The 26,491-nt window shown below is 45.1% G+C and overlaps 1 protein-coding gene across 1 annotated transcript in view; it reads right to left on the bottom strand.

Annotated features, from left to right (window-relative positions):
• Positions 1-10,711: 10,711 nt before the first annotated feature.
• wapl (wings apart-like) overlaps positions 10,712-26,491 on the bottom strand; it is a 120,939-nt gene continuing 105,159 nt past the window's right edge. The window contains exons 17-18 of the mRNA XM_065451112.1: positions 15,743-15,838; positions 10,712-11,251 (exon numbers count right to left, since the gene is read on the bottom strand). Coding sequence (XP_065307184.1) covers positions 11,186-11,251; positions 15,743-15,838 — 162 coding nt within the window. The 3' untranslated portion in view covers positions 10,712-11,185. The remainder of the gene's footprint in view (positions 11,252-15,742; positions 15,839-26,491) is intronic.

Consider the following 26,491-nt stretch of genomic DNA (forward strand, 5'->3'; position numbering starts at 1 on the left):
ACTTTTCCTCATAGTCCCCACACCGGTTCATACATTTGTACCATCGCAGCACTTAAGTTGCCCTGTGGTCAGTCAGCGACGCACGCAGCCTACCTGAACGCTCATTGTGATGCATGTCCTCACGGCATTTTGCGAACTCGCAACACCACCGCCTCACTTGTCAAGGCGAAACACCTTACACCATACATGGGCTGCATTTCCCCTGTGGATTGCGATTGGTGTTCGTCCCTTGCTCTATAGAAAACGAATCACATTTCGTTGCTAGTATGCCGTGGACGTGTGAAGCCCAACCGCCCTCTTCAACTGACAGCAGCGCCGTGGCGCGGAGCTATAGGCAGATAAGGCCAGGCCGGTCCAAGAAACGTCCACCACTGGGAATGGATGTTGACTTCACATTTACAGCCGTAATATGACTAAAAAAAATAGGGGCAAAGACTCTGATTCACCCTCGTATCAAGGTACTTTAAGAGGGATGCGCGAGAGCGGAGCCCGGCGGCATACACGCCTCTACAGTTCACCATTCTAGTACCCTATACAAGCCTTGCACATAAAGTGTTTCGGCGGCGGCAATACGGTGTGTCGCTAGATTGTTTCTAAGTTAATTGCATTAACGTCGACATTCATCGCAAGATGTGTTCTGAATCATTTTTATTATTTATGTATTTAACCTCAAGGCCAATGGCATTAAAGAGGGGAGTAAAAAAAATACAATCATAAAGAGAACAAGCTACAGTGTGTTATAATAACAATTTCAAACAGGCATGTACTTACACAATGGTTGTTAGTGCCTTGCGAGGACATTGGTTGTCAATAATTTATGCAATGTCAGCAGGAAGGTGGTTCCATTCGATTGCTGTGCGCATTTATTTCGGCACTTGTAAAAAAGAAAATCGCCTGTCAAAGATGGCGCTATTGCGCCTGTTCAGATTAACTTTCCTAAAAGTGGACATTATTTGCACAACAAATCACAATGCACAATTTGCTAGTTTACAAGCTTCACCAACTTTTCATTATTAGAACATTGGAATTCGGAATTCAAGCCAGAAAGTGCTAAAGAGTTGAACAAAAATGACAGATTGTCGCCCAATGTGTCCTAAATCTTGCTTTTACCAAGGTCAAAGTTTTCGTGACTAAGAAAATTACTTAGAAAATTACGGCATAAAGGCGATGATCGACGCCGCCGTTGTCAAAACACGGTACCAGCTCCTGATGACGTAACAACATGCCTCATTTATAACTTAATTGATACAACATAGTTGTTTACGTTGTATTCATTTGTAATACATATTCCTACAGAAGAACTCGCTCATGCTACCTTTCCACATATCACTCTGCCAGCGCTATTTCGGAAAGTTTGGCATCCTCCCTATGTGGGCCCATGACTCATATATTGTAAAAATGTTCACGCCCTTAAAGGTGTTTTCTTGTCGCACTCGTAACACCCTTACCGTTAGGGCCTCACGAGAATTTATATAAGACCACAACGGAACTCTAACTAGAGGTGCGAGGAAAAAAAAAAAGACGTAGTTGAAAACCATCTAATCATTCTGACAGCCTTGGGCGCACAGATATCCGACGGGACAGTTTCATATCTCCCCATGTGAAGTTATCTTGTCGGATATTTCTGTATGCCCAAGGCTGTCAGAATGATTACATAGTTTTCTGCTGCTTCTTTTGTCACCGCACGTTTAGAGCTCCTTTGTCGGCTTCTATAATTTTTTTGTAAGGCCGTAACGGTAAGGGTACCAATGCATAAAGAAAACATCCTTAAGGGTGTAAACATTTTTATAGTGTAGGGCAGCATCCGATAGAGCATCCCCTCCGAGATAACTTCCGCAGCTTTCCTCGCAAGTTGCCTCGTTTGTCTCGGGCGATTTGAAGTGCGGAAGGATTGCGTGGCCCTTTCATTCACGATTTTCTCTAAACTAAATAACTGCACCACACTGTGCTCCTTCAAATGCTAATTCAAATATCCACTACAAATGCTAAATATAGGTGGCTTGACTGGCGCAGATGCGGCCATCATGAGAGAAGGTTACAAGCACAGCGAAATAACGAGACCTTAGAGGAAGCTTTAGCTCCAATTTTCCTGTTCAAGTTCGCGTAAAACACAAATATTTTGATGAGACAACCACTGGAACGATTTGATAAGTTATATTGCATTTAAGAGAGAAACTTAAGTTCTAGCAAGTGCACGAAACAGAATTTTGACTTGGGACCCCATACTTTTTACAAAAATTGCCAACGGCTAGTTAGAAGAAATATTGAAGCATGAAGTTTACAAATCAGTAACTCTGCACCAAGGAAATGGACATCGCTGTTCTGTAAACTTCACCTGTTAGAGCTTCTCGAGTAGACAAATTTGATATACAAATTTACAGCTTACGAGAAATTGATGCAATGCTTACAAGTACTCCACAAATCTGTTCTGTCCACTTTAGATGTCTTTACATGTGTAGTTTACGTACAGAATTGTGATATTTTTATTACTGGGTTATTTTAAAACTCGGTACTTGAGGCGTTTCCTTTTCTATTCTCAAAATTCTTGTGAAAAAATTGACGGCCCAAGAAAGTTGGTTTTGCGCGAAAGGTGAAGCTTGGATAGTGATAGCAAATTAGTAACTTGCATGATCTTGTGCACACTCGCCTACTAACTAAATTAACAGGCATGGTGTCATGCTCGCACAGGCAAACATGAACTAATCTCGGATGACCGTGGACACTCGCAGTCAAAATGCTCGCGTGAGGAAGGATGGCGGCAGCAGCGAGAATTGACCTTCGTGCTGTTTCTCGCTTCAACTTGAAGCTGCGAGAACATAGCCCACACAAAGCTATCAGCCCTCGGTGAGCCAAGACTCTGTACTCATTGTAGAGCGCTTTCAAGATAAGGCCCGCACGCTGCCACGCCATATTCAGCCGCCTCGAGTCATTGGGCTTCCTTGACTCGAATTGACGGAAGCCTTCTGTGCCGAATTCAGGGTAATCCCAAGTGCAATATGTTCTCTCGTATCGGTTCCACGAGACATGGCATTCAATGCTAAGTTGCAATTACTGGATTACTAGTACCGTCTGCTTGGCAAGCCCTCTCATTTGCGAGTCTGCCAATGATTGATGATGTGCTGAGTATATGTGAAACCAGTGCTGAATATATGGTAAAAGAAGTAGACTTGTTGGAAGTTGCTTGACCTACAAACTTTTGTAATACTGCGCCCTGATTTTTAGTATAAACAAAACTGTAGAAAAGGGTGTGGCTATTACACAAATCTATACAGCAGGAGTACGTAGCAACTCATCTTTACTCAAACAAGCTTAAAATCAGATTTCGCACTTAACGTCAGATGATAAATGGGAAAACAGCAAGGTTGTGTCACAGCAGGCTGAAGCCAATCATGCTCCGACTTTACGGGGCAATGGGCAAAAGTGGGGAGATACTTACCACTGCTCTATTTTCACTCAACTTCAGCAAAGAGGTAACATTTTTTGTGTATCATTCAATGTTACATTTGGCATCACTGCTTGCCTAGTCTTAACTTTCTTGTTGCCAACAGGCAGCAAAATTCGCTGACATATCTGCAGCAGCTCGCTTTTCTGACAATGAGGTGTGCATACAACAGTGGTATTTTCAAAGTTTTTCCAAAGAGACCGGGCAGGCAAAGAATCCGAGTTTTCTTGAATGATACGGGCCAGAAAATGCTATCTTGTGAAGTCAGAGTGAAAACAAAGCAGCAGCAAGGGAAAAATCTTAAGGTTGACTGAAAGAAAACAAGTTGCGTATCAACTGGCTTTCGATCCCTAGTACCCCTAGGGAATTTGACCTACATTGGTATTTGATTGAACACATTATTAACATAGCAACTGAACCTAGCATGTGGACGCTGGAATAAAATGCTCATACATATTAGCAGCAGCCTACTTACGTCCACAACATGGATGCCTCTCAGAATTAAAATAAAGAAAAAGCCTTATTTTCATAAAATTTATTGACTCCATTTTTCAGAACATTGGTTGTTTTTGTCCTGTAAATAAATATTCTGATACAAATACCACATCCTTATTAAACACAAGAAGATGAAATGGGGGAAGCACGTGCAGCATACGTTCACTGAACGTATGAACTTTGTACAACTTCATAATTAACATGGTGCCCACAAAGAAAATGAAACAGCCACAAAGCACAACGAACCAGAATATCTCGAGTCAATAAATAGCCTTGTAAACAAAGACATGTAAACGAAACTTTTTTTAAAATGTGTTGGTGGGTGGTGGTGGTGGTGAAACAATGGTAGTATGTACATACTGTGCCCAATTCATAGGCAGGTTGATGATCCAGCTATATAAAAGAAAAGTGCTGAACCTGGAATCTGGCTTTACTCTGTCAGCCATGTTGCTGATCAGTCTAGGGTACACTGCTCCGACAGACACACATACACACAAAGCACAAAAATCATGCATACCATATGCCGCTCAATTCCACACATTCCTCTAAAATGGCAAGGAAAGGCCCGAGTGCTTCCACAATACCACAGATGTGTCCTACACCAGTACCTATACATTTAAGCATTCTTTCTAGCCCTTGGTTTACCGTCTGCAAAATTGGCAAGGGCTTCCCAACAACAAGTGGATGAAAAAGATTCAAGAGAAGAACTGTAAAACGGGAAAGGCCGGCTGCATATATAACACCGGTGCCCAAATAATTCCTCATTTTGCTAAGCCAATTCAACACATATACAAGACTGAAATCTGCTTATGTGCAGCTTTAAACCGAGGCAAGCATAGCTGCCTCCATCTCTATTTGCACATAAAAAAAAAAAAACAAGAAAAAAATGTGTGTTGCGGGCAAGAACGATATAATATTAGGAGGCCCTATCATAGGACAACCCCCCTTCATATTGAAAAGACCAACATGCTAGCATAATACTAGCTAACACCTGTGCTCAAGCAGCCCCCCTTTGAAAAATATTGTTTGGGCAAAACCCTTCAATCCTGGTTGACTTGCTCATATTCCAGAAAAAAAAATGGTCATAAATAACTAAAAAAAAAGAATCCCCATAAAGAAGAAGCAAAATTTCGTACTGTGAATGTAACTATTGTTATAAGGGAAGGCGTCGCAAGATAACCTAACACGAAATTAAGTACAGTGCAGTCCAGTTATACAGATACATACCCATCGCATATCAATCAGCCACTCTAGCAGAATCAAGTTCTGTAGTGACTTTACACAAAAATTAATGGGTTTGTGTAAACATAATGCAACCATGATGATAATCAAGGGAAACTGGGGGCTTACAATAGCATCCTTGATCAACAGCACCAGACATCCTCACCGAGTGGGGTGCACCCTACCAAAGCTTAGTTGTCCCTCTACACCACAGCACCACAGAAGGGGCAGGGGGTGGATAGCACATATTTTCAATGTTTTCCCCAAGCACAAAACTTTTGTTGTGAGACACAACTGCACTTTATTAACTATTATTTACCGTATAATGATCGCACTCGTGTAATGATGGCACCCCTGAATTTTGTAATCAAAATTCAATTTTTTTTTATTTTCCGTGTAAAGATCGCACCCCGAACTTGCCGCAGTGATATGTCGTGCGCCAAGTCTAGCTAATAATGATCGCGCTTACCATCTGTCGAATGCTACGCAAACGACTCTTCAAGACAAACCAAGCGGTCTGTACGAACCAAACATTCTTAAGCAAATGCCCCATTTCATTCCTTTTATCACTTTCCGCAGTTCTACGACAAAAAGTACAAGCAAACTTGACTTTATTATGTGTAGGCTTTATAATGGTTTTGGTCAACAACAACAAAAAATTCGCTTTTCGATTCTTCTCATCTGCACTCGTGGGCATGCAACAAATTGCAAGCGGCAACGATAGTGGCCACGTTTACACTGATGTTAGAAGTGTACCCTATTCATACGCCGACGCTAGTAACACAGCTAAGATATTCGCCCACCCTTATAGGAAACGTGCCCTATTGGGATAGGAGTGAAGACAAATGCCACAGTTTCCGAAGCATGCCCACCATGTGTTTCTGTGTCACTGGCAGCTAAGCGCGCCCATCTGTTTCTGTCCCCTCAAAGTGGTCATGGCTACGTTATTGCCGCAAACTTACCGATATTAACGATATCATTCATTACTGATACGCAAGAAACTGTTTGAATGCACGTAATGTACTCACGAGAAGAAAAAAAAATTGCGTTCGGCGCGTTCGGCTTGCTCCGCCGGCCAACATTATTGTTTTGGTGCCCCGCACTACATACAACGGCAGCCGCCTATTTGTTGACCCGTTGTCATCCTGCAGCAAATGCGGGATGAATAAAAAATTTGTTTTCTTTTCACGGGAAATTTAACCCACGTAATGATTGCACCCCTCAATATGCGTCAATTTTTTTTACAGAAAAGTGCGATTATTATGTGAGTAAATACAGTACCTTTAAAGGCAGTACACAAGCAGCAGGAAACGCTGAACAGCAAAGTCTTCCAAGGGTATGGCCAGAGGATGGCAAGCGTAACATTTTAACGAATGGAAACTTTTGTAAAACTTGATCCAACAGTTGTAAAATTGCAGGAGCCTACATTTTTAAACTTTACGGAAAATTCAGCAGAGTTGGCAGCTATGCAAAATGTAACCAAAGGTTAGCGCACTTGTGTAGAGGTAGCACAGTTAAACCTCGATATAACGAAGTCGGTAAAATCGGCAATTTGCTTTGTCATATAGAAATTTCGTTGTATTGAAATTTGAGCTCTTTATGCAAATAAGTACAGCCACGATAACTGTTTTTTTTCATGCGGAAAGGGGCCGCAGAATTTTCCGAATTATTGGGCAACCGAAAAAAGCAAATTTGAATAAGAAAGCTCATTTTGATAAATTTGGGAGACGGCGATGAAAGATACGGTTTCATGCTTACGCACCTACGTCGAGGATACCTTCACATCGGCGGTACGAATTAAGCGAAGCCCGTCACGCTTTCGCGTGCACTCCACCCCCACAGCTGACAGCGCCGCCCCCACTGGGACGCCGCTATCAGGAAAAGTGCCGGCAGCTATGAGTGAAGGTGTCGTCTGCCTCTAGCTCCAACAGGTCACCAAAACTCGAGAAATGCGCCACCTCCAAAACCAAACGCTCGGGAAGACAGCTTACATGGTGCCAAGCCGTCTCGGCACGTCTGCTCTGTGCACATGCGGCAGATTATCTCTAATGCAGGGTGCGCTGCTGCATATGCACTGAGCCGCACTTACAGCCATGCACGGTCACACCGTGGAGACACATGCAAACTTGCCCCCACCCCGCCCCCTCGCACGTGCTTGATCGCATTACCGTGAGCTCACTTCCCTCCCTCTTGCACGGCTAGGCGTCACTGGTGAAGCCACCAACTTTCCTGTCTCACCCTCGCGCACTCACTTGCATCTAAAGCACACAGTGTGGGGGGTGCGACAGGATTTTATCGCACTTGCACTTCACACAGTACCTGATGCGGCTTCACGTCGGAGCTCTTGTCCTGCGATTTGAGACGCGCGTTTGCAAGCAGAAGCTTGTAATTCAATCATTTGACCATCTGTGTCCCCGGCAGTCTCCACTTATTGTCTCCGCATTCCTATTCCTTTGCGGCGGCAGTGAAATTTCGTTATATGGAAACCGCATACAAACACATTTTGTTATATTGCGGTTATAAATACATGTTCTATGGACAAGAGGCTATGAAAAATTAGATACTTCGTCATATCGAGAATCTCGTTATACCGATGTTTAATTGCAGCTGTAAACTCCACCAACATATGGGGTATCAGCAGTGCTGCTATTTACAGCTTCTTACTACACAAGGAGCAAGTCCAAGGACCATTTGCACATTGTGGCCCTGCAATTATAGGATAAACCTTGGTCTAGCAGTGCTGTCAACGCCTTCGTTACTACCTTCATAGCTTAATTTATATCGCTTGTATCACACGCCTTGGATGCAAAAGAGAATGTGGTGCTCTACTTATGCAGTTTGTTCTTCGCCACAACCCGCCTCTGTGATGTTTCACAGTGGAGCATTGCACACCGTACTTGCTTTGGCACAACTCCAGGGCAGTCTGATCAAGGATGTTATTGATAAAAACACATTATAACCAGGGTGTCGAACCGAATATATTAAATACTGTACTTGAACTGAAATTTTGACCAGAACTAACCTGAACCGGAACTGATTCTTTTGAAATGATCCTGAACCCAAATAAATAATAATAGTGGTTGCCAGTTGTTCAACCATATTAGGTGGCATGAATAAAAGAAATGCATTAGGCTAAACAAAACAGCTACCCTTCAGTACTCTGCTCACTTCATTAGCAGCCTGCTATGACTTGTAATGCGGTTTGTATGCGCGAGTCGGGACAGATGCCGTTTTTCCGTATCAGTGTCCTTTCCGCAACACTTTTGCGCTCCCCTTCGCAAGGTATAAGGTCAAGCCAACTAGCCCAACAGCATACTATTCGAAACAGAAGGTGTGTATGTGCTAAAAACTAAGGCACCTAGACGAGGTGCTCACAGTCCCAAACTCAGCCGTGCCAGCTAGACGTTGCAATGCATATGAAAGGTGGAGCACCACTTAAACAATTGTTTGCATGACTTGTTAGATACTGGTTGACATCCGTCTGTATATTTAATGGGTGGTATTAGTTATCAGTTTAATTCATTCCGTATTTAGTCTATGTAGTTGTTACTTGATTACTGCCTGCAGTGTGCAGTTGCTAACTTGCAATTCTTTATTAAGCCATATTGAAATCAACTTTTTTTCGTCAGAATTTTTTTTTTTTTTTACGTTTTATGTATGCCCAGAAATTCAGCAACATGTTGCATGAAGATCACCTTCCTATCATCATTGGTTCGGGAGTTGGTGAGTTTTTCATCCCATACCCTCATATTGCAAAGCCAGAAATCAGTGCTATTTCTTTTATATAAATATTATTCAAAATGCTTTTTCATTTAATGTTGTTGCCAAGCAGCCACACACACAAAAGGAGACTAGTGCATCGCATGGGGCTCCCGCTATGACGATGGTGCATTTTAGGCCTACGTTGTTTTGACATCTTTCACATGGTTTGAAGATTTGTTTAAGTTTTTCAAAACAAGATTTTGCTCCCTCTCATGTTATGCAAACTTTGATAACTTTTTAAAATTAACATAGTGATATTAAATTTTGCATACTCATTCCTGGTATAGAGATGTGTGCAACGAAGTAGAACAAAAGAAATTGATGCAATATTTTTACATTTACATCTCACTTGGCAAATCAATTTGGTCAGAATTGGCAATTTTTTTCACCTTGCTTAGTTTTCCGAACCTTACTTTAATATTTCTCACATTGCATTTCTCCTAGTTCACTGCACACGTATTCCACTTAGCTAAATTAATGTCAAAGCTTTACTCAATTCAGCAACTCATTAGTTACTTATCACTGCTGGCATGAATAGCACTTTTACCGCATTTTATGAGAAAAATTACCTGCCAAAAAATAAAACGAACCATTTCCTGCATTTTAAGCAGTTGAATAAGCCCAATAAGACATGCTTATTCAGGAAAAAAGCTTATTTAAATCCTCGCTTCGGCTTTCAAAAACAATTTTTGTGTGGCCTATCACCTTAATGTAAAGAACAAAATCAGACATGCTTAATCTATTTAATTTTTTTCATGTTCATGTTCTGCAGCTAAGAAGATTAAAATTTTGTGCTTGAAATAATGAAGAACATCAAGCCCTGTCCCCCACATGCCAGCAAGATCACCTCCGATTCTTCCAGGTAAACATACATGCAACTCAATTGTAGCCTCAATGGTAGTCAGAGGCATCATCAGAGGCCAGGAATAAAGCGCATTGCACTAGTTTGCACCAAGCGCTAAACCCAGTACGGTTTTGAATTTTCCCAAATCGGAATGAAACTGAAGCAGCTTGAAGCCAAACCTGAACCAGGCATCTTTTTTTTTCTCTTCGACATCCTGATTATAAAGCAACAATGTGCAATGCAACTGTAAGTGGGCTTTAACATAGGGTGTTCTAGCCTATTGCAGATGCATGGTCAACTGCTACAACATACAGTGCAGTCCACTGTTAAAGGGAGCACATGTGTACAGAACATGCAAAATTTACCCTCTGGCATTTGTGGAACCGTTCAGCTTTCCATCAGGTGAGGGAACTTGTGGTCGGTGGCATTGGTACTTTCATACATGCCTCTTCAATGCATTGACATCACTACAGCCAACACTTGCAGCTGGAGTGCATGCAAAATGGGAGTTGCACACTGCAATGTTCGCTTAAACCATGGACTGCACTGTACACCCAATTAGGGCCTCAATGTTTTGGCAAACCAAACTGTATGGCCTCATTTGTGCAGACACATATCTGCGCAGATGAGGCAAGGCTGGCACACACAACTTTATGATGCAGCACTTTGCCTTTATGTACAACTTAAACATTACTGGGTAGCAGACTTAAGGCCAGTGAAAATATAACCAGCTACAATGACCAGGTATCGTCAGGATTTTGTGAATATCCTTATAAATGAAGTGCACTGTAAAGATGACAGAGACCTCTAAAAAGAAAAAAGAAAAAAAAAGGGTCTTCAGGAGAAGTAAAAGAGATGTTTAAAAGCAATAAAATGCTGAAAATATTTCAAAAATCTTTAAATAAGCTATATCATCTGGTGACAACAGTAATAAAATACAATAGTCATTAAAAGAATGATAAAACACAGTACATTGCTCTTTGATGTATGCACTTGTGGTTACATGAAGTCTTGGCAATATTAAGTGTTCTCCAAAGTAGAACAGGTTGCTTGCGGGACAGACATTCTGCACTACTTAAAAAAAGTAAAAGATAACATGGCCTGCTCAAAATTTCCTAAAATGTGTTGTCAATAAAGCCAGTCTTCCCTCAACCTCATGTCACAAAGCATGTCAATGTAAAACCTTTCCAATGAAGAAAGAAAAAGTTAAGGGAAAAAGATGATGGAGAAACATGTCACATATGTACAGAATTAATAAAAAAAAGGGGGGGGGGTCAGCAAAATGGCTTTCACAATTAGCATGCACATATGCCAGTGAGCGAAAGCTGTCATGGAATCCAACTTGGCTGCCTTGATAGAATGGGTTCCAAAGGCAAGGTAGGCAAGCTTGAAAGGGGATCAAAGTGCCTCGCCTTGGATGATCAGCTGTCTTCAAGGACTTTGATGACACATTGCATGCTCTTTGTGGCTCTATTTCCGAGCACACCCTGTAAAAAAATATGAAGCCACATCAACACTTCAAATATCATTACAAAATCATATTAGGTATATTTTTATTGCAGACGAGAACTTATGCTATAAAGCAGTGGACATTAAGCCATATCTGCTACATAAAACACTTCCAAATTGGATGAAAGCTTATTCAAAACATGGTAGCCTTCCCTTGCATATTAAGGAACATGAAAATCTGCTTGCTTTATCAAAGTACAGTTATATTTCAATATAACAAAGTCTGTGAAATTGGCACTTCAATTCCGCCAACACAGACACTGCCACTAAAGGCGTCCCTAGTGGGGTCAACACAGGGAGGGGAGGCACATGTGTGCTTACTGGTCAAGTTCGAATTATCCGGCAAAGGCCAAATTTAGGACTGAAATAACGAAAGTCTGGGTCCATAGAAATGCATGGGCACTGGTCGGGACCTCCAGTCGGGATCAAATTAACTGAAAAATCGAATTAACCAGAGTCAAATTAACGGAAGTATACTACTGTATACAGGGAAGGTGGGGGTTTGTCCTTGGACGACAAAGTTATTTCGAAAAACAGTGAGTGAGAGAGCAAAATATTGCTCGAAATAACCGTCAAGAGTTTTCAGCAGTTCCAATTTGCGGCAGTTTTTCCCTATTCAAATACATTTGACCCTTCTGGAGCCAACCAATCAGTTCGAATTACCGTATATACTCATGTAATGAAAGCACTTCTTGTCCCAATATACCAAAGCAAAGTTGGGGGTGTGATTCACCTGCGGGGTAAATTCTATGGAGACATTTTCGAAACAGCAAAAACTGAAAAGTAAGGCGGCAATGATTTGGAACACGCATAGGATAACTTATCTTTGCAGTAAAACTACATGCATACCATTTGCAAACCGCAACTTCACTCTGCGCCGGAACCACCAGACCTGCCATTCAGGTTGCTGACCACTTCATCCACATTGTGGTACCACGACGGAATAAAGAACCAATGCATCAGCCGTGCGAAGTCAGCGTGGCCTAGGCCAATTGTGTGCAGCGAAACTGAATGCGCACTCTGAACAGCGATCTCCGATCGTGGCTAAGCTCATCCTCCCAACTGCTTCTGGCCGTCTGCCGTTATCACAAGCATTATGTTGAAGTATGCACCTATTTTGACAAGCACACTTGTGTGCGTCTCTTTCCTCGACCGTCCTGCCAATCAGCATGTCAAGGTTTATCGGTGTCTGATTAGCATTTCCATTTTGTGAGCAGATAAACTCTATGTCCCGCAGCAGGCGTATATCACAAACATCAAAACCCAAGGCAGGCAGAAATGTGAGCCACAGACACATGAATTCGACACTATACCCGACTATGACCACTATGCCGATCAAGTACCGGCTGGCCCTTCTTGACTCTCTCGTGTGCCACACCAGGCCGCGCATCCCACGCGCGCTCTCCCCTATTATGTTCGCATAAGGTATGCTGCAGAGAGCCAGTTGTGGTTTTTTTTTTTTCTCTCTTGAACCTCTAAGGTGCTTTTGTGCCGGCACTGGCGGAAAGTATGCGTAAAGCATGTAGCGCACTATAACATGCCACAATAGTCTAGTAACAAAAGACGATGAGGACATGCCCAGCACACTGACGGCATGCTAGCAGTAGAATCGGCAGAGTAAGGCTTCCACCTGGTTGAGCAGGCTTGGCAAAAAATATAATTTGTGGACATCAGGCTCCCAACGTCTAGTCTGGTTTTTCTTGACCCACAAATTGGTGAATACGGAACTCGTGTCATCGCTCTCATCTCCGAGTGCCTCAGCCGCTTCACTGGGCCTACTGCCGCAAGGAGCTCGAGCCCCGCTGTCTTCCCAGTCCACCTTCTACCCAGTCAGTCATGGCCCCGGATTCTCCTGATCAAGTACTGCCGTCAATGCCACTACTCCGCGAACCCGAGGTCTCCACTCTCAAGCTCCCAGAGTTCTGATCGTCGGACTTTGAACTTTGGTTCCTTACCATTGAATCCTTGTTCCGTCGCCACCACCTTACTTAGCAGTTGACCACGTTCGACCACGTCGTTGGAGCGCTTCCACCTACTACTCCTGTGATTGCTCGCGCTGTTCTACTCTCCCATACCCCTACGACTACCTTAAGGCAACGCTCATCCAGCGCACCACTGAAACGGAGCGGCATCGATTACAGCAACTTCTTACATTGGAGGAGCTCAGCGGCCGCAAGCCTACCAACTTATTGCATTGCATGCAAGCCTGGGCTGGAGACCTGGCTCCTTGAACCGACAGCACACCTCTCCAGGAACTTTTCCTGCAGCGCCTTCCACTGTAGGTGCGCATGATCCTGACTGCATCTTCATCCTCAACGCTGGAATCTCTGGCTCAGTTGGCTGACAAGATTATAAATGTGGGTTTTTGCTCTGTGGTCACAGTTCATCGCCCCCCTGACTCTCCATCCACCGGCGCAGCCGCTGGCGACAGCTACGTGCATCTCCCTGAAGCTCATGGAAGCTTCCACGGGAAGTAGTGCGACTGACAGCTGAGGTCGCTGCCATCCGAACATGCCGGCCGCGTTCATCATGACCTTGCCGTCCCGTCCCTGGTCACTCTGGATGCTGTTCTCCTCCTCCCGTTAAGCTTTGCTGGTACAGTCGAACCCACATAAGACGAACTTTCGCTCAAAGTGAGATAAACACAGAGCTCCAGCTGTTTTGCACGAGCGGTACCTCTCTGGTGTTTGATATCTTGCTTCCTCACCATGAAATCCCCCTCCTTTGTGATACGTCGACCGGACGTTCTCATCCTTATGTGCCTTGCCCATACTGCCGGGCCGCCTTTGATGCCCTCCATTCTTTTGCTCATCCTGGAATTTGCGAAACACAGCGACTTGTCACTTCTCATAATGTGTGGCGCAGGATCAACGTAGACGTTTTTCGCTGGTCCTGCGCGTGCCTCAACTGCTAACAGTCTAAAGTGCATCGCCACACTGCGACTCCTCTTGGCACATTCCCGTCCCCGTACGCCCGCTTCAGCCATATGCACGTCAATATTATTGGCCCCCTTCCTCCTTGAGGGAACGATCGCTACCTGTTAACCTGCATTGACAGGTTCACCAGATGGCCTGAAGTGATGCCCTTCCTGGACATAACAGCAGAGTCGATAGCTCGAGCACTCATCATACTTTGGATTATCTGCTACAGTGTCCCTTCCACCATTACGACTGACCGTGGTTGCCAATTCAACTCAACATTGTTCGCCACTCTATCTTGGCTACCCGGCGTCAATCACAAGACTACTTCTTACCCCATGATATCCAATGGGACCATAGAATGTTTTCACTGCCAACTGAAGGCTTCACTCATGGCTTCGACTTTTCCTTCATCATGGATCGAGCGCATTCCTTTTGTTATGCTTGGCATCCACACCGCTTTTCGCGACTCTTCCACCAGCGCCACCGAGCTTACGTTTGGCACCACTCAATGCGTTCCTGGTGCATTCTTCAACATCTTGCTCACGAAACCTGCCGACGTTTTCGACTATGCCTACTGTCTACGCAGCGATGTGCGTTTCCCCGCGCTGCATGGTTGGCCCTTCATGTCCAGTGTCTTTGTGGGCAGCAGCTCATAAAGGAGTCCCGTCTCATCTGCATTGTAGATGTCAGAGGGGCATACTCTTTCATTATAACAACAATGTTCTTCCCGGCGTGTATGCGTCAACCATGGCCTTGAGAACTGCATGCATTGCTCATCAACGGCCGAGCAGATACGGTCTCCGTCGGCCGTCCGAAGCCTGCCTACTTGGACTGTGACGCTTTGACCACTTCTGCTATCACATTCCCCTTCTGACCAGGCCAGTCCTACTCACCGTGTGCGTTTTGCACCACCGCCATCCGTGCTTCGCCCTTCGTCCAGCTCCAGCTTTCTTGCTAGAAGGGGGGCCCTATAGCACACTACTACATGCCATAATGGTCCAGTCATAAAAGACGACGAGGACACGCCCAGCACGCTGATGGTGTGCGAGCAGTGGAAAGGGCAGAATCAGACTTCCGCCTGATTGAGCAGGCTCGGCAAAAAATATAATTTGTGTACACCAGGCAGCAGCATCTCTCTGGTTTTTCTTCACTCACAAGCATTAAGTGCGCTTGCTTTAAACATGTGTGAGAGATAAAGATTATAGTTTCACCGAAAAACTACAGCACGGCCGTTCTATCGTGGGACTGCACAGTAGCAAAGTTGGGGGTGCGTTCATTACATGAGTGCATTCATTACGCAAGTGCGTTCATCATGCGAGTAAATATGGTATGCATCATTGATTGAAGAGATTTAGAATCACCTGGATTTCATTATACTTTTATGCACCAAAAATCTTCTGATCATAGAGGAGCATATGCGCTGTGTCGCATAGTGGTCGGATACACAATAGTGTAGCTGTAACAACTAATTAAAGATCCTTTCTTTTTCAAAGACAACAAGGCTTGGCACTAATGTGTTAGCTAGTTTTCACAAGAAGCAATACTTACCGTCAGATTGATAAAATTATGAAATTTCTTAAGTGCATCGACCAATGGGTCAAACTTTCCTTCCGGTGTGTACTGCCGCAATTTTTCGGCAAGCTCCTGCAAATACGAACATCAATACCATTAATAAACAGCTCTATACTCACTTGTAACATGCACGTGGCACAACTGCATGTTTGAACCATGCATAATGACAGGAGCAAGCAAACCAGGAATGCATTAGGCACAGACTGACATGTTAAAGCCCCTAAATAATACAACTGAAGCCTCGTTAATTCGGCATTCATTATTTAAAATATGACTACAGTATACAGTGAAACCTCGTTACTATGAACACCACATTAACGAACTTTTCAGATTAACACTTTCCTGACCACCCCTATTCCTGTCGATAATATATTGTCAATGGTGTAAACTTGAAAAATTTGCCACGCTTGAAGCGCTTCTGGACAGCTAGCAACATCCAGCATCTAAAAGAGGAACTATTTCTCTAGTTTTGCTTTTGTGCTTCCTTTTCTCACCACAGGTGGGGGGATCTTTAAATCACCTTTTAGCCGCGCCTGACAAGCGCCCATAGCTTCCGACAAGGCGTCGATGTCATGTGCTGCTGCCCATCGGAAACAGTGAATTTCCACGGATTCAGATGAGTCAGAGTCAGAATTTCACGATGGTGGTAGCAGCACAGACTCAGAAGATGATTTTGATTCATCTGACTTTAGCACGGATGCCGAAAGTGCGTCGAATAGCCCCGGGACATCAACAGGTACCCGCCGGTAAGTTCCGTTTTCTACTCCGAACCGGTTCATCGTGGCCGCGCTCAGATCTAAAGATTTCCGGTGTGTTCTAAAGGTCACAGTTCTCATTTGCAAGGTGTCAACGTCGTTTGGGCAGGATCACTTGTCGGCGGCGGCGCAAAGAGTGGAGTTTTGCATGAGAAGACGGCCGGGAGTTGACTTCGGCAATGTGTTCCGCAGTGCCGCACGGTAGTACTGCGGCGGTTTGAGCAGTGGCACAACAGCCACTTGGGCTAACATTTTCCTTTGTGTATGAAGAAGTTCTAAAGATAGAAAGCTTAAATTAGCAGGAATGCTGTATATAGCATTTTCCTTCAAAACGTATATTTCAAAATTTTTTATGTTCTCTTGGTGCAAAGCAGCATCAATGTTTTTACGAAGTTTTCTCGTTTTTGCTAGACATTTTTTTATTCAATAATTTTTTCCGAAGAACTGGTAATAAATGTTTGCTTGAAAATAATACTACTGGAGAGCACATTCCTTCTTCTACAAATTGATACCATACATTCTAATATCAAGCATTTGCTTTAGCAGTAAAAAATTTTTTACTAGACTACCCAAATATTGCCTATTTTCCCGCAGACAGGAAAGCGTTAAACTTTTCAGAAATCCCCTGCTGACTTACCGTAAAAACCCGCGTATAGTACGAGGTTTTTTTCCTGTTATTAGAGACCCAAATTTCCGCCTCGTACTATATACGGATCCGGACAAAAATTTCAAAGTTTGGCTCGAAGTTTTGGTTTTGTTATTGCTCTGTGGCTACGGCTTGGCTTCGTGACATCTGCATGGCTACAACTTGGCTTCGTTATTGCTGCCTGGCTATGGCTTGCCTTCGCTATTGCAGCGCGGCTACGGCATAGTTTCTTTCTTTGTTGAGTGCGGACCTTGGCAGTTCACGTGTTAACCGTGCTTCGCGAAGTGCATCGTTTTTAGTGAAGGAGCACGATGTCGGGGGCACGGAAGCAGTACTCGGCAGCTTTCAAGCGAAATGTGATTTTAGCGGCAGAGGAAATCGGCAACAGTGCGGCCGGGAGGCAGTTTGGCGTCACCAAGGGAAGCATCCGCGGATGGCGACGGCAAAAAGAACTGAGGTGAAACAGCGCGAAAAAGACGAGGACACAAGGAAACAAATACCACAGACAAGCGCTGACTGCCAACTGGAAGTTTATTTGAAAATCACCGGACATTTATACCTTCATCAGCATAGGCATGCGCACATCATTCGCAAGAACATCTGCAAATCATCATTTTAATCTTTCCTCCAAAAATGTTATTTCTTTTCCCGACAAGGCAAGAGAGGGAGTGCTTACACATTGATCGCCTTCTTTTCTTATATGAAAGGCCTCTACTATTTCCCTTTCCTTCTTACTCTTTCCTTTCCCTATGAATTTAGTCTTTTCAAATATGGGGGTGCATTGACACTTGTTACAGTGTCCAGTTAAATGACTCCCATAGCCATTCTTTAGGTTAGTGCTGTGCTGACGAGCTCTTTCATTGAAGCACTGTCCCGTTTGACCTATATAAGATTTCCCACAGCTTAGCGGTATTTGATAGATGAGATTGCGCCTGCACTCAGTGAAACGAGTTTTATGATTAGTGGTGCACAGGTGCCTTTCGCGCTTCTTCATGCGATTGCATATCGAGGACAACTTACACGGGGCACTGAAAACCAAATTAATATTATGTCTATTGGTAACTTTCTTCAGATTGTGAGACAGCTTGTGTAGGTTTCACCTCAGTTCTAAGTATGAACCAACTAGCCCTCATCAAGATCTTACTAAGGCAAAAAGAAGCACTTTTCGAGTGCAGCGGAACGCGAAGAAGCTTTCGCGGCCCAAAGAATGGGACATTCCCGGAAATTGAACTCAAACTGACAGAATTCGTCCGAGAACAGCGAGCCGCGCATCTTGCTGTGAGCGTGGAGCTCATGCAGGAAAAAGCTAGGGAGCTTGCGAGAGAAAAAGGCCTAACGAGCTCCACCTTCAAAGCAAGCAAGCAAGCATTGGATTTATCGGTATATGTGCCGTGCAGGATTTTCATTGCTCCATTGAACTTCAATTTCGCAAAAGCTGCCGGAATCGTTTGAAGAGTTACTGGTGGCTTTCCAGCGCCACGTTATTTCGTTGCGCAAGTTGAAGAACTTTCAGCTAGGGCAAATCGGCAATGCTGACCAAACACCAGTTTATCTGGACATGCCATTGCCCCTCACCGTGCACGAAAAGGGCTCGAAACAAGTTTGTGTACGGTCCACTGGGAACGAGAAGACGCATGTTACCGTCATGTTGTCATGCACGGCAGACGGCCACAAGCTCCCGCCCTATGTCGTCTTCAAGCGCAAGACAATGCCGAAAGGTGAGCTGCCGAAAAATGTCATCGTTAAATGCCATGAGAAAGGGTGGATGAATGAGAGTCTTGTGCTCGACTGGATAAAGTCCGTTTGGTGTAGGCGGCCCGGTGCACTGTTGTCGTTCCCGTCCATCCTTGTGCTGGACGCGTTTCGTGGCCATTTGGCCGACTCGGTGAAGAAGCTGTTGCGTGATTGTAATACTGAACTCGTCGTTATCCCGGGTGGGATGACGTCTCAGCTGCAGCCTCTAGATGTTTGCGTCAACAAGCCTTTCAAGGACGCGGTGAAGCGGTGCTACGCAGAGTGGATGCCGTCAGGTGAACCTGCAGTGACGCCGACTGGGCGGCTGAAGCGGGCATCGCCAGCCACGCTGTGCAAGTAGATCGTGGACGCGTGGGCGAGCATCCCAGAAGACCTTGTGCGTCGCGCTTTCAAGAAGTGCGGGATCTCGAACGCGCTTGATGGCACAAGTACCTCTGGGAGGATATGTCAGACAAGGAATTGTCCGATGAAAGCGCAGCGGAGGACGACAATGAGTGAAGTGCTGAGTCCGATTTAAATAAATGTTTTCCCCGAGTTTCTCTCACTCATATTATACGCGAGTAAAACTTTTTTTTTCCATTTCTCGTCCCAGAAATTTCACCTTGTATTATATTCGGGTTCGTATTATATGCGGGTTTTTATGGTAATTCCCTCTCGCTGTGGAAGCGGCCACCTGGCCGTGTGGAAGTATTATGAAATGCGTCGAGTATATGGTTTTAGGCGAGAGACATGCACTATCTCTGTCCCAGAGCAACAGGAATCGGATGGCGTTCTAAGGGGTGAGACGTGGTAATTGACAGGCGATGTCTGCTCAATGACCGTGTAAGGTCCAATAAAACGAGTGAGAAATTTTTCGCATAAGCCAGGAACGTGCACAGGAGTCCAAAGAAGAACTTCCTCGTCAGGAGAAAAAGTCACAGCACGGCGGGTCGAGTCGTGTGACAAAACTTGCAAGCGTCCTGGGAGATGCTGCTGTTAAGGCGGGCGAGGCAATGGCAGTCTGTGAGGCGAGACAGAAACTGTTCCGAGAAAGGAGCTGCTGGGGGTACAGGAGTCTAAAGGAATGATACATAAAGAACAAAACTTGGTGAATGGCCATAGACGAGGAAAAAATGCAAAAAGGCGGTGATACGTTGCATAGCCGTGTTATAGGCGAATGTCACGAACTGCAAAAGTGCATCCCAGTTCGTGTGGTCGGGGCGGATGTACATACATCGCAATCATGTCGGAGGGGGTACGATGGAAACGCTCTGTTAAGTCGTTGGTCTGCGGATGGTAACTGGAAGTCGTCTTGTGAATTGCGTTAGAGGCGCGCAAAACTTCAGTAAGGATAGATGAGAGGAAGACTCTGCTGCGGTCGCTGAGGAGAACACACAAAGCGCCATGGCGTAAGAAAATGTGTAGAAAGAAATAGGCAACTTCAGCAGCAGTCCCGGATGGTAGAGATGCTGTCTCCGAGTAGCGTGTTAGATGGTCGACGGCCGTAACAACCCAACAATTGCTATGTGAGGTCGCCGGAAGAGGACCGTAGAAGTTTATTCCAACTACTTCGAAAGGCGAAGTGGACAAGGCAGAGAGGTTCTAAGAGCCAGAAGGAGCTGTTGTCGGTTGTTTGCAGCTTTGCCAACAAACGCAGGATGCAACATACTTTGCAACGGCTGAAGACAGGCCAGGCCAGGAGCAGCGAATGCATATTCTGTCGTAAGTATGGTGGTAGCCTAGATGACCAGCTGTCAGCTGATCATTAAAGGCATTGAGCACCTCACCTTGCAGAGAACATGGTATGACCTGGACCCATTTGTTGCCATCGACGTGGTAAATGTAGTGATGCAAAGCCCCACTGCGCAGCTTGAAGTGATTAAGTTGTCGACGAAGTTGGGCGTTCAGAGGTGGCGAAGAACCTTCCATGCATTGAAGAATAGTGCGGCAGTATGGGTCGATACGTTGGTGGGACACAAGGACAGATGGGCTGTCGTATCTTAGCCAATCAAGGGTTGTGATCTGTAAAGCCGATTAAGAGAATGATGAATACAAGTACAGGGAGGCGATGGTGAATCGTCATGACACGGCAGAGGGTAGCGAGACAGAGCATCGGCGTCTTGATGCTTCTTTAAAGCCCTGTAGGTGACAACGAAATCGTACTCGTGTAGGCGAAGCACCCAGCAACCCAGGTGACCTGATAAATTCTTTAGCGATGGAAGCGAGCACAATGCATCATGGTCAGTAACGACTGTGAAATGGCGGCCGTAAAGATATGGGGAAATTTTTGCACTGCCCGAACAACAGCAAGGCACTCCTGCTCGGTTATCATGTAATGCTTCTCTGCAGTGGTTAGTGTACGATTATCGTAAGCAATTATTTGTTCGTGGAAGGTGTTGTCACGTTGCAGTAGAATGGCATCGAGACCATGACCGCTAGCGTTAGTGTGAAGGATGGTGGGCGCGCTCAGATCGAAGTGGCACAGTACTAGGTTCGACGTCAGGGCATGTTTCAAAGCCAGGAAAGCACATTCCCATTCGTCGGACTAAACGAAGGGCACATTACTGGCGAGGAGTTGATGGAGTGGGGCCGCAAGCGCAGCGAAGTTTTCAGGGTCCGCTTGAATACCTTCTTGGCTGGCTATGTGCCCCAGAACCTTGATGGTCTTGCTGGCGAAACTGTATTTTCTTGTGTTGAGCTGCAAGTCAGCGTTTTCAAGACAGGTCAGGACTTCATCAAGATGTTGTAAATGTTGTGAGAACATGGCTGAAAATACTACAATGTCATCAAGATAGCACAGACAGGCGAGAGGTCTCAGGGAACGAAAAGCACAGTCCACCACTTGTAAAGAATCACTTTACTCCAGCCGAGCTCGTGCTACTAGTACCACAAGGATCAAGCTGTGCTGCTGGTGATGATATATACAGATGAAGGAGATGTACAATGGATGATGATATGTGCAGATGGCGAAGTTGAAAGTCAGGCATGTGTTGCGCTCACAATATGTACACACAGAGCTACAGGACAAGCCGTGGGGTGCCAGTACACAACGTTTGGTGGTGCTTAGACAACGAATGCTGAAAAACCGAAGAGGAAAATGATGATAGATGCCTCTAGCACCATGTCAATACCAGGCTGTTTAAAAGTGAAGCCAACCTTGGACACAGGCTCTGATGTCCTGCTGTGCTTAAAGGGACACCAAAGGAAAATACTAAGTCAAGCTAAAGTGGTAGGTTAGTGCTCGAGAATCTCTAAGGCGTCAATATTATCGCAAACGGAGCCTTAATAATCGAGAAATTGAGATAAATTCAGGACATTAGAGACTCACCCGGCACATTCAAGCACTTTCCCAATGATTAAGGCACTCCTCAGTTAAATTCAGTCACTAGTGCTCAACTACTCACTGCAAAAAACATCCTTGTGTTGTATTATAAAATGAAATAAAATGCTACTAGTCCAGTCATACTATTTCATTTCCAGAAAAAAAGAACTCATTGAAATTGCCGTTGACAGCGACGCGGACGGTTGAACAGTTTCGTTGACGCTCGACTCTGCGCCGCCCATGCTTTCGCGTTTCAGTAGTTTCCTGATAGCGTAGTGTGGCGCTGATTTCGCTGGCTAACAGAACTCACACAAACTGCAAATAGCAGAGAATTCAACTTCCATGTGAAGTCGCGGGATGCCCGAACGGTCCACGCCACTTGACCAAAAAGCAGCTGTAGTGGCGAATCCACCAGAGCCATCTTGACTCGGTACCGCTGTCTGTTGGGTGCAATCTTACTCACCAATGGCATGCAGCAAAGGGTGGTTATGGCGTGTGCAATATGCCCACTCCCCCGTTTGTGTGGTGGGAGACTTGAATTTAGAAAAAGGCATTCGGACCTTTCAGATGCAATTTCTCGTGAACTAAGTCTTTTCTTGGCACAAAACAAGCGATGCAAGGTTTATCGGATGGTATTTAAACAGTCCAGGTCGACTTGGTATTTGCCTTAAGTGTCCCTTCAAAGTTGGACAGTGAAATGTTAGTGGAATGTCGCAGTTGATAAACACCCACATATTTTCCAGGTAGTGCAAGAGCAATGACGCATGTACAAAGTGTGAAAAAGTCCTGCGTGCATGCACGCGGTGGCACACCGCTGGCTTTGGAAGACGATGTGGCAAAAAGCAATGACACAAACCATGAGGCGCTGAGCAACAAATTTAATGAACACGCCCAACTACGAGCTTCCCACCAAAGGATTATAAACGATGACTACAAACCAAGCGGAGGCCAACAACATCTGTGTATTGCGTGAATATCCTGTGGAGATATTGCCACACGACTGAAGCTGACAATGCACACGTGTGAAAAAGAATATACTTTTCTGAAATATTTGGACCCAAATTTAAGGGTACGGCCTTTACATGGGTGCGGCCCTTACACAAACATATACAGTAATCTATGCCGTGTGTGGTGTTTCTGGTAATAGGGTGAATGCAGGAGGTGTGCAAGGATGTCAATATCACAGACGCCAACAGGAGTGTTTCACACTATACAATCGCAACATGCAAAACTGGCTTTATGAAGGACTTGAACAGTGACCCTTGTGTGCACTGCCTAGTTCAGGGACACGTGCTATCAGCTCTCACAAACTGCTGCTGTTGCTGGCAACAGCAGTTAATTCCCATGCCTCACGCCCAAGCCATTATTTGCGAAAGCCACTGGTGTCCTTACTAAGGTGGACATGGTCTAACAATGAGCATCAGGTTTTTGCAGTACACCTTTGTACATCTGTCAGAGGTCATCAGCAGACAGTGCAGATGGTATCGTCAGCCATACACTCACATTTTGCTATTAGCAGATACACACTCCATAACAAACACTTTTTTTAACAAACGTTTCATTTGGATATAACTTATTAATTCAACTTCTTTTATTGCCAGTCTCATAAGATACAAACTAAAAAGCCTTTAAAGGCTTTTCAACAAACGTTTCCTTTGGATATAACTTAATAATTCAACTTCTTTTATTGCCGGTCCTATAAAATACAAACTAAAAAGCCTTTAAAGGGGCCCTAAAACACTTTTTCTAACTAATCATAGAATGGTGTATTAGGGTAGAGGCTTGGGCAAGTTGGTCGTGGTGATGCGGCTCCACGATATCTTTATTTACATTGGCGGTATGAATTAAGCGAAGTCACTCATGCTTTTGTGTGCATAGTGCCGCCTGCAGTGGGACCACGCTATCAGGAAAAGTGCAAGCAGCGAGGAATGAATGCTTCGTCTGCTTCTCGCTCCAATGAGTCACCGAAACTCGAGATTATGCAACCTCCAATACAAAGAGCTGTGGGGATGCGCGACTCTCGCGCGTCCCCCGATGTTTTGTCCGCACGGCGCGTCTCCTGTAATCCGGCTTCGCCGCGTGGCCTGGCGCCCGCGGCGGTCGGAGTGGTTGAGGCGCAGTGCGAGAGATGGCGCGAGTGTTGCGCTGCTAACGCCGCCTCATGGCAGGGTTACTTGGGGGCGCAGGAGAGAACAGGCTGCCTCTTGAATTCGGGACAGCAAGCGGTACGGACGTGCCGTGCCGCGTGTGCGCCAACCCATGCTTCTGCGTGACAGTCTCGCGTGGCTGCCTTGGAATGCGCCACTGCTCGTGTGACAGTACGCGCGAACGACCAGGCGTTGGGATCCAGCATGGGGCGAACATACTCGCTCGCTATCCGGTCGCGGTGAGTTGGACTTCTAGATTTGTCACGCGCCCATCGGCATGTTTTGTGGATAGCAACTCGGCTAGCAGGCATGGATCTATGAAAGGTGCACTTAATGCCCTTGTGACTGTTTGCACTACTGTGTTGTCGTTCCTTTGTTCCAAGAGTACGGAGGAGAACACCAAAAAGCTTGGGAAGACAGCTTAGAAAGTGTAACGCCCTTTCGGCCCACCCACTCTCTGCACATGTGGCAGCTTACCTTTGAAGCAGGGTGTGGAGCTGCGTATGTGCTCAGCCGCACTTACAGCCATGATCAGCCATGGCCGAGACATGCCAAAAATCGAGAAGCGCATCAACTTAGCCCCCCCCCCCCTCCTTCACTCCCATCGCGTGGACTTGATCGCGGTACCTCCCCTCCCCCTCTATGCCTTTGCTTGTGCGGGAAGGTGGCACTCGTGAAGCCACTATCTTTCTTGTCTCACCCTCGCGTACTTTCACTGGCACCTAAAGCGCACAGAGCGCGGGGCCCTATAGGATCTTATCACACTTGGACTTTATACAGAACATGATGCGGGTCCACTTCGGCAGTCGCTCTTGTTCAGCAATAAGAGCGCGTTTTCAGAGGTGTGTTTGCAAGCAGCCGTTTGTAATTCCAACATCTGTGTCCGTGGAAGTTTCCCTTTATTGACATAAAAATTGTAACAGCGCAAACACATGCAACCACAAAGTACCAAGGACGATAAAAATTGTAACAGCGCAAACACATGCAACCACAAAGTACCAAGGACGAGACACATGTGTCTCGTCCTTGGTACTTTGTGGTTGCATGTGTTTGCGCTGTTACAATTTTTATGTCAAGTATGCACCAACTCGCCCAGAAAGAAGTTTTAATGAAATTCCCTTTATTGTCTTGGCATTGCTTTGTGGCGGGAGTGAAATTTCATTATATTGAAATCGCATACAAACACACTTTGCTATATTGGGGTTCTAAATACATGGTGTTCTATGGACAAGAAGTTATGAAAGGTTAAATACTTTGTTATATCGAGAATTTTGTTATACTGAAGCTCGTTATATGAGGTTTAACTGTGTCTGGATAAATTATATTCCACATTACTGGATTACAGTACAGTCAAACCTGGATATAACAAAATTGAAGAAAGATCTCAATTTTTCGTTATATCCAGATTTTCGTTACATGCAGTTTCAGGTTAAGACTGGTAAGGATCATGCCAAAACGAAATAAAAATGCGACAGATATCCATTGAAGTGAACTCGCCATTCAAAAAATTTATTTAATAGAGAAAAACTGCGTAATTTTCGCTTGCTGTTTTTGCCCAATCGAAGCCACTACTTGGCGCTCCAAGGAAACTAAGGTATCCAGCGCTGCTTCATCGTCCTGCGAGCCGACGAAACGGCGCAGACCGTCCACCGCGTCCACCAGTTCCCTTGCGGTAGGCACCGCACAAAACGTATCAGGCTCTGACGAACCGTCACCTTCCAGGCTATCTTTAAAGGTTTCCACAAGTGCCGCATCAGTCATCTCTTCCGTAGACATGGCGCCATTGTCCACGAACAAAAAGTCGCACAGTTCGACACCGTCGGGCACCCCAGCGTTCATGCGTAGTTCATACCACGCTTCTGCGACCTCAGATGGGCTTGAAGGTTCGTCTTCAAGGACTGTAGCTTGAATGGCCTGATTTACCTGATTCTTGGCGAAGCAATTGGCAATCACTTTTGATCCGACCTCTTGCCACGACGCAGCAAGCATTTGGATTGCTTGGTAGGTATCCACTTTCGTCGGCCATTCAAGGCGGATGTCCAGGAGCATCTTTTGTATCAATCGACGGCGGTAACAGCATTTAAAGCTGTTAATAACCCCTTTGTCTAAGGGTTGTATGAG

This window comes from Dermacentor albipictus, chromosome 1, assembly GCF_038994185.2.
Source record: "Dermacentor albipictus isolate Rhodes 1998 colony chromosome 1, USDA_Dalb.pri_finalv2, whole genome shotgun sequence".
Classification (NCBI taxonomy): Eukaryota; Metazoa; Arthropoda; class Arachnida; order Ixodida; family Ixodidae; genus Dermacentor; species Dermacentor albipictus.